Source organism: Dama dama, chromosome 22 (genome assembly GCF_033118175.1).
Source record: "Dama dama isolate Ldn47 chromosome 22, ASM3311817v1, whole genome shotgun sequence".
Lineage (NCBI taxonomy): Eukaryota > Metazoa > Chordata > Mammalia > Artiodactyla > Cervidae > Dama > Dama dama.
The window spans coordinates 48,879,593-48,888,892 of record NC_083702.1 but is presented as its reverse complement, the minus strand read 5'-3'; the positions used below and the strand labels follow the sequence as shown (position 1 = coordinate 48,888,892).

At 42.1% G+C, this 9,300-nt stretch overlaps 1 protein-coding gene across 2 annotated transcripts; it reads right to left on the bottom strand.

Moving 5' to 3' along the window:
* Positions 1-2,169: 2,169 nt before the first annotated feature.
* MTERF2 (mitochondrial transcription termination factor 2) lies at positions 2,170-7,654 on the bottom strand. Of its 2 annotated transcripts, none has more exons than XM_061125439.1 (3): positions 7,515-7,654; positions 5,453-5,548; positions 2,170-3,423 (listed from the first exon to the last, which is right to left on the bottom strand). In XM_061125439.1, the coding sequence occupies exon 3, from the start codon at positions 3,363-3,365 to the stop codon at positions 2,208-2,210; it is 1,158 nt and encodes a 385-aa protein (XP_060981422.1). In that variant the 5' UTR covers positions 3,366-3,423; positions 5,453-5,548; positions 7,515-7,654; the 3' UTR covers positions 2,170-2,207. The 2 variants fall into 2 exon arrangements, with proteins under 2 accessions (XP_060981422.1, XP_060981423.1); XM_061125440.1 differs by having other exon boundaries at positions 5,453-5,558; positions 7,515-7,638.
* Positions 7,655-9,300: the final 1,646 nt, after the last annotated feature.

Here is a 9,300-nt window from a genome sequence, read left to right as displayed (position 1 = left end):
GTATTAATTCATTTTCCACCTATCACCCATCTCTTTCTCCTTGGATCACACCCACTGGCATATAAACATGTTCCAGTATTTCCTTTCTTTAAAGAAAAATTACTCGATTTCATTACCTCCATTTTCTGCTTCCATTTGCAGCAAAATTTCTTGAAAAATGATATAGTCCCTGACTCTTTCTCATCTCCTATTCTCTCAGCCCACTCCAGTTGCCTTCTTACCTGTCTCATTCCACCAGAATCACTCTTGACAGGGCCAACCAATGATTCCCTTTTGCCAGATCCACTGGTCATTTCTTATCTTAGCTGACCTCCTCATGGCATTCAATATTATTGAAAATATCCTTTTCTCTTGGCAGACTTACTCTGGTCACCCCCATTCCAGACCTGGTCTGCCGCTACTACAAAGTTATCCTCTTTCTGGGCAGTCTCACCTAGAGCTGTAGCAGATAAGCAGATGATCTCCAGGTATCTATCTCCAGTCCTGATTTCTCACAACTCCAGACTTCACTATTTTTCTGTTTGAAAACTCTGCTCAAGTTGGGCATCTCAAGATTGACATCAGTAATAGAATTACCAAGGTGACCATATAATGAATAATGCATTTCAAACTGAGACACTTTTGAGGGTGAAAGAGAACACTGCTGATAATTTTGTCAGGGCAGCAAGCATAAACAAAACTCTGCCTAAGAATTTCCCATCACATTTGGAATGAGATCCTGCTCCTTAGACCTGTGCTGTTCACCTTGTCACTCTTCCCATCACTTAACTCTGCCCTGACTGTAATGACTGCCATGCTCCCCTTGAACAAACATTTCTGTGTGACTTTGAGTGAGTGACTGAGCCTCTCTGTGCCTAAGGGTCCTCATCTGCTAGAACAATAAACAGTGGTACTCTCAGCTCTTAGGAGTTGTAAAGCACAACATGCCTAGCACTTAGTAGATGCTGCAGAGAGATACCTTTCAGTCTCCTGACTAAGGAACTGAACAGATATGGACAGTAAGGGTTACTTGCATTTGCTGAAGGAAGGAATAAAGTGAAGATGTGGTCTCCATTTTTCATAAATTTTTCATTACTTAAGGGCCTTGCACACATAGTGCACATATGTTTGAGTGTCAAGAGTCAACTGTTTCTATATTTGTTACATAGTTCAAACTCCACTGCTGAAAGTGAGCCAGTCTTTATCTGGGTAGTACTTATCTTGAAACAAAACTTAGAAACTTAAAACTTAACTAAAATCAGTACCAACCATCACACACTTAATCTTTCATATATTACAGTCAGACCTGGATTCTCGGTTTCCTTAAAAGCTGTACTTCAAATGAATATGAATTCGGTCATTTTAAATTTAAGGAATTTTACAGAGACGTTTTCATAAAAACTCCTGAATTTGTAGTTGGTACTCACTCTTTTAGCATGTCAGGTAGGGGTGACTTTTTCTTATGCCAGCTCATAAGCAATCCTTTTTCTGTTCACAAGGTTTGAACAGAAGAGAGATCTCAGTAAATCTGGGCTCTGGCACTTAGCAGCTGGATGGCTCTCTAAGCTTGATTCCTCATCTGTAAAGGGAGAGTAATACATGCACACAGAAGTGTTTTATGAAATAAAACCATCAATTTTCAACAAACTGACCACATAAATAAGTTCTAATTATTCCTTACGATGGGTAATACTTGGTTCTCAAAGATACCTATTCCAACCTGGAGATAAAATCAACTTTCTCCACCAAAATGTTTTAGAGATTTGCTAATGTTTTACCAAACACTAACTACAGGATTCAGACCATAGTGGAGTGATGTTTCAGAGCTGGTGGTGAGAAAGAAGGCTGGGTCTGCATCCCAGATGAAATGTGCTATATCAATAAAAATGTACCCATAATTTGAATGAAGGGAGTGCACTTGTTAGTTTCTAAAAACTATTCACTTACAAAATATCACACTTGTGCCATTTAATAGTAGTTCGTTTTTTTAATAGCTCAAGGACAAAATTACAAACTTTATTAAAATAAATGCAACTTACATTTTCAAGTATAGCAGCTGAGTCACAGATCATCTACTTAGAGGTAATTTAAACACAACTCAGAAGCTAAGTAGGTTCTTAAAATTACTGGTACCCACAATATTCCTGAATCACTTAAGTTTTTGCTACTTGGTTTCACTCTGCACTGGTTAAAAAAAAAAAAAAAAAAAAGCAACATCAGTCAGCAAGTTACTCTTCAACATTTAATGGTGCCACAGGGTTAAATAATGGCCTTCTTTTTTTGGCCTGAATTTTACCAAAGTTAGCCTCAAATTCCTTTTTTGTTCCATTTACATTTGCTAGATGTCCATCCTTTACTGCATAGCCTAAGGAATTCAGTTTCCTTATCCTGTATTGTACTATTTGTGGAGTTAATTCAAGAACCATTGGTGTCTCTCTTATCTGAGCTATGGAAATTCCTTCTTTCAATAATCCCTGAATTCTCTCCTCCAAAACTGAAACAGAGTAATATAAAAGGGCAGGACATTTCAAAACCAACTGCTTCAGGTCATGATCAGTACATTTGAAAGCATTTTTAGAGAAAGACATACTGTTCTGTATACTTCTTGGGCTAAGTTGAAAAAGAAATCCTTTGAGCTTGGAGAGAAGCTGGAGAATTTCAAAGTTTGCGAAACCCTGCTCCTGGAAAAATTCTAGTGTTTCCTTTATAGCTGCAGAAGAATTTAACAGAATAAATGGGTTTTGGCTTAACAATTTTAGAAGCCAAACTTTCATGTTGGCCTCGGAGCCACCTAAATTTAGATAACTCTCTTGGATAATCTTTATCATTTGCTTATTCTTCTCAATAGGGTTATGAAATATATTAGATGCAGTTGTCAAAAATCTGCTAATGACCACATTTTTGAGTCCCAACTCTTGAAAGAACTGAATATTCAGCTTCCAGTTTTCCTGGTCTTTAACAGTAAAGAAAGATTCTGGAAACTGTTCTATTAACTTGACTAACTCTTCCTCATTTTTACAGACCAATTGCCAGAGCTCTCTTTGGGTGTTAACAGCAGTTGGACTGCATATAATTGCTTCTGGGCAGCGTTCCAAGATACTGGCTACAGCAGTCTCATTGGCACCCAGCTGTCGTAGAATATTTGCAATTTCTTCAACATAGGTTTCATCCTCCAGAAGTACCCAGCCTTTTAATCTTCGAATTTTCCTGATGTCAACTGACAATTTAAAGAGCTTTTCTACTGTCTTTTTATTTTCTTTCTTTGACTGACTATCAGTTGTATAGGTGAAGCATGCTTGAAAAGGTCCATATTTTGGAGCTGATTGCATTTTTCGGAAAGAACAGAGTCTGCAGGGCTGGGATCTCATCAGCAACTTCCACAACATGCCTGCAATCCACTGGCTAATTCCCACCGTCCTGAGACTCAAAATGTACAAATCATACCTATAAGAAAGAAAATACAGGTTCTCTTAGAATACAAACACAAATCTGAGCTACAAATAGTAAGCATGGAAATAAAATGGACAAATTAGGTAAACTACTCATGTGGAGTAGTAAATAGAGCTGTTTAAATAATTGATGAAGTAACTGTCATATACTGTTTCCCATCTTAAACTTAACAAATACCCTCTTTGAGCTTTGCAACAACTTGTGAAGTAGTTATTTCCATTTAACAGATCAGTAGCAAAACCACAGGGAGTTCCAAGAGTCACAAACCTCAAATGTTATTTTGACATAAATTTCGTTTCTTACAACTCTGTTTCTGTTTAGGGCATATACATTTATACACATACCCATTTTTTTAAATGTTTTTTATATTTTAAAGTTGATGTTTAGGTAAAACAAATACTTTTTAAGGAGGAGAGTCAGTTTTAATTTTATATTGTATTTTTTGCTGAATAGCTATTATCCAAAATAAGCCACTGAATTTGTTTTGTTTAAAAATGAGTTAATAAATTAATACTATTTTATGAGAATTTGTGAAAATCTTTTTTTATAAATCCAGAATTAAAATAAGTCTCAGCCAGGTAAAACAAGGAATGCCATGGGACTGCCCGGTGGAGTCATGGGAAATCATGTTAGCTGTGGAATGTCATGGTGACCATGGCTTATTTCACTTAGTGTAGTATAGCATGTGTTAGGACAAATCAGTTAATTTTAATTGGTCAAAGAGTCAGGGAAGTTTCCCTTTCCTTTAGGATTCCTACTGCTTTTATGCATCAGATAAGAAGATAAATATTCATCCCTATTTCTGTCTATATTGTTTGAATCTTAAAAGCTAGCTCCTTTAATTCATTTGAAATTTCTGGTTGTGAGCGGAGAAGGTAAATAGACTTCATCAATAGCTTAGCTATCTCTAAGCACCATTTTTGAACAATCCTTTCCTTCCCCATGATTTGTGATGTCTCCTTTGTTATGTCATATTAAACGCAGCTTCTGTTTCTAGCTAGCCTCCATCCTTGTGCGTGCGTGCCAAGTCGCTTCAGTCGTGTTGACTCTTTGTGACCCCATGGACTGTAGCCCGCCAGGCTCCTCTGTCCATAGGATTCTCCAGGCAAGAATACTGGAGTGGGTTGCCATGCCCTCCTCCAGGGGATCTTCCCCACTCAAGAGATCGAACCTGTGTCTCTTACATCTCCTGCATTGGCAGGTGGGTTCATCAGTAGTGCCACTTGGCAAAAATAGTAGGGGAATCCTCACTCCCCTACTATTTTTGCAATTCCCCAAAGGAGCCAGGTGGCTAATTTCCGGCCTTTGCTTCATACTTGGCTCCCTCTGCTAGGCCATCCTAAAACAATCTCTGGTCAGCTCATTCTTTCACACCCCTCACAACAATGTCAAATCTCAGCTCAGACCTCCAGCTTCCCCCAACACCCATTCTCTCATTCACTCTCAACCCAAATACCCTTGCATCTAACTAGTACAAAGAAAGGAGTACAATTCACCACACCAAACATAAACCTTCTCCTGTTTCCCCTTCCCTAGAGTTATTCCTTTCATCTTCCAGGTAATTTCTGCTCTTGTGCTCATCCCAGCCACTCTAGCCTGAGATCTCTAGAGCCCTTCTTTCTCATGTATTCACTCTTCAGTTGAATCCTCCTCTGAGGTTCCCACCCTTCACCTCAGGCTTTTCACCTTTTCTCACTGCCCCTCCAGCTAAAATTATTTTTCTCTTCCCCTCAATTAATTCTTGCACAGCCTCTTTTCTCTCCATTTCCTCTCTTCCCATTTACATAACTTCCCATAAAGACAACTTTCATGTGATTAAAGCCAATGAGTAGTTTTAGTTCCTCTTTTGACATCTGCAGCTTTCAGCACAGGTGACCACTTTCTTTGGGAAATAACTCACACCTGACTTTCAAGACTTCCCACTCCCCTGGTCCTCCTTCCTTCCTCTGCTTCTGACCACCCTTTATCTGTCTCCTCTGCAGGCTCATCTTCAAGGCTTGGTTCTAGGCTCTCCTCTTCTTACCTTAGTGTTTCTCCTCAGAGATCCTGTCCTTATCCAGGGCTTGTTAATCCACGGAAACTTCATTCCAGCTTCTCAAAATGTAATCTTGTCACTTCCCTGCAATAAACTTTTCAATCACACTTTAGGATAGAGACATAAAGTAAATATCTACTTAACCGTGGCCTTTTAAGGCCTCTTTTGTCTTAGGCCCTGTCATCACCCAAATCTCCTGTCCCCCTCTGCCTACACTTAACTGTACCAACTTCCTTCCAGCCCTTGGCGCTCTACCTGTTCCCATCACAGGGTCTCTAAAGACTGAGGGCTGTTCCCCATGCCCACAATCCTCCTCAGTCTAAGTGTCACTTTCTCAGGGAAGGCTTCCTGCCCTTCGTGAATAGATGAGGCCTCTTGTCTCCCAGACAGGCTGTCTTGGCCTGTTCCTCTGTGTGCTTAGTCCCTCAGTTGTGTCCAACTCTTTGCAACCCCATGGACTGTGGCCTGCCAGGCTCCTCTGTACATGGGGATTCCCTAGGCAAGAATACTGGAGTGAGTTGCCATGCCCTCCTCCAGAGGATCTTCCCAATCCAGGGATCACATCCAGTTCTCTGCATTGCAGGCGGATTCTTTACCATCTGAGCCACCAGGGAATGCCACTTGTCATAGCTGCAGTTGTTCATGTGTGATTTCTGTCTCACTCTCCATGAAAGTAGGGATGGTTTACTGCCCTATTCCTGTGATAAAATGTTTCTCTACCTTTCACCTGACTGGCACTGCTGACTCTAGGAGGCTTGCCTGGGCAGATGACTTTCATGTATGCTCTTCCCCAGCACCCTGCTCTTGACCCTACTGTGGCACTTACACTCCCATACGTTCTGCATTCTTTCAACCAGTTTTTTGGGGTTTGTTTGTTTAGGTCATTCTCTGTGACAGACATTACACTAGGCACTAGCTCTTCTGCTAAAACATTTCTTCATACCTTTGGATCACAGACCCATCATAGAATATGGTGTGAGTCAGAGGCTCTCTTTCAAAAAAATAAAAGGACCTATACTCACAACATTTTGCAAACAACTTTAGCAGGATTTGTGAGCACCCTGCAGTCTAACTATGAATAACCTGCACCAGATTGCAAGCACCTGGAAGACAGGGTCTGAGTGCAGTTCTACTTTATCCCCTGTACCCAGCAAAGAACTTGGTCCATAGAGAAACAAAGTAAGTATCTGTCAATGGAAATGCAGCGACAAACCAAGTGCACTACAACTTAAAGTAGTGGTTAAAGCTGTGGGCTGCCTCGGCCTAGTTCTGGATCATTAGTTGTGTTATGACTTGGGGAAGTCACCTCTCTGTGCCTCAGTTTGAGCATCAGGAAAGTGGCAACATTCGATGTTTGTCAAGGTTACAAACTGGGTGATTGTGAAGATTAACACCATGAATCAGAATATTCAGAAACTCATTAAGTCATCACAACAACCTATATTAAAGATGAGTTAACAGGTGAAAGTAAAGTACCCCAAGGTTGCTCAGCTAAAAAAAGACCAGATATCGCACTCAAACCCAAAAGCTTAACTCAAGTCTGCTCCTGGCCCCGTGCTCTGTCCATAGTAATAATCCAGGTAAATATCTGTTAAGTCACAAAGTGGTCTATTTTTGTGATGCTTCATTTTGCTTAATTTTTGGGGGGTGTGAAATCCACTTCTGTAATATGCACAATTTTCATAATAACGGCCCACTCGACGAACACTAGTAATTCAATTAAGTTCGACTGTTATAACACATATGATCTGCTCAGTTGCAAATTAACCCGTGTTTGTAAAAAAGAAAAAACGAGGGCCCAAGGAAGACGGTGTTGGGGAGAGACCGAAAACCACACGCCCGTCATGTGGGGCATGCGCATTCTAAGAGAAACTTCCGGCCGGCGGCGCGCCGGCGTCCACCCAGCACCCAGGCCAGCCAGGCGGAGCTGAGGCAGCTGACGGGGAGTTTGTCTTCATGGTCGACAACTCCCAACTCCAGACTGCAGCCTCTAGGCCGCTGCATGCCCGGTGACGAACACCCACAGGTGTGCAGGACCGGGACAACTCACCTGTCAGTGTCCGCTCGGTACTCGGCACGAGTTCTGGGTCTCTAGCCGCCGGCCAATTCCCCTCAGCAGCACTGACCCGGCCACCTGTGAACCCGCAGACACGCCCGCCCCCCAACGCAGCCAATCAGGACGCGAGGCGCAGGCTACGTGACCCCTCTGACGCAGCTCGGAGGGGCGGGGCGGCGGAGTTCAACCCGACCGGCTTGGTATCAGCTGTCAACGGAACTGCACCTCTGGCCAGCAATTATTGCCGCTGGCATTCTCACGCCTTTGCCCTCTGTGTATTTTAGAGAACTTGGAGTTTCAGTCTTTTTGTCCCTTGGGGAATGTCACAGCCCGCGAGAAGGAAAAAGGGCAGAAATAACTCAGAAAACCGCTATATGTTTAAGCTGTAGCCATTCAGAATTCCCCAAATAAGCCTACAGATAAAGAACTAATTTACAAAAGAAATTTAGTTAAAAAAAATCCCGAAACTTCTTTGGTACATATCTAGCCTTCCTGTCCCCCGTCCCCTGCCAGCCCGGCAGTCAGCTACAGTGCCTGATTCTTCTTTAATGAAGAATTAAAGAATAACTTTAAAGAATTAAACTGCCTCCTGACACTTTAACCCAAATACTAGCCTTTTCAGATAAACTGCTAGGTGGTTTATATTCTGATTATTACCGGTGATTGCAATCTCATAAACAAATCTCTCCCTAAAGCCAGGCTCAACGTCAGTCCCATTTACTCTCATATTTATCCATACACATATTTATGGCATGCCTATTAACTGTCAAGCATTTGCAGCAGCAATGACAATACAGAAGTGCACAAGACAAGGGGGAATGTGGAGTTCACATTCTGGTGGAGGACAAAGATATTAACAACCAATGACAGTATTAATTGCAACTATAATAGGGTTCAGTGTAAAGGACAAGGTGCCAGAGCTGGGTGTGGAGCTGGGAGGGGGAGAGCGGCGATCTACCCAGGCTCTAGGCCCCTCATTTTGTATTTCATAGTATGCTGTGCATACTTCTAAAAACAGCCTTAACACAAAGGACTGTAATTCTTCTAGACTGCCCTCTCTCCGTGTGGAGTGGACTCATTGTGGACACTGATGAATTAATTTTCCTATGAACAATGCTTGGCACATGATAGGGACTTGGGAAATGCTAACCAAATCTTTGAGTCTAGCCTTATTACCCAGTTTGTGCTCAATAGCCTTTGTTGAGAGGATGACAAGTTGTACTTTAATTCCACAGAGTAGCAGCAAGAATCCTGGCTCCTTGTCTCTAGATCAACTTTGATCTCCAGGATATTCTAGAATTAACTGAATGGCTAACCATATGTGAGGTACAGGAGTGTTTGTCCAGTAACTCTTCTCCCTCTGAGTTACCCCCACACAAGACCCCCATTATTTGGGGCTTTATTGCACTCTTTTTCCTGAAATACTAGTATTTGGGGTCCAGACTAACCAAAGTGTGTCACCTGCATCTGGGTCTGATCCCTGGGTCAGGAAGATCCCCTGGAGAAGGAAATGGCAACCCACTCCAGTATTCTTGCCTGGGAAATCCCATGGACAAAGGAGCCTGGCAGGTTACAGTCCATGGGGTTGCAAGAGTCAGACACAACTTACCAACTAAACTACCACCACAGAAAAGAGAAGGAAGTTAAGGAAGGTAAAGTCGGGCCTTAGAACTGCATGCCACAGTCACTGGTCAGGAGGGAGGGAGCAGGGATGTGTGTTAAGGAGCTGGCAGCTAGTACCAGGGCTCCACATAATTGTATGAGCAATGACAACACAACC

What these genes read in the sequence shown, in the direction of transcription:
- MTERF2 (XM_061125439.1), bottom strand. Translation starts at nt 3,365, where the DNA reads ATGTTGTGGAAGTTGCTGATGAGATCCCAGCCCTGCAGACTCTGTTCT.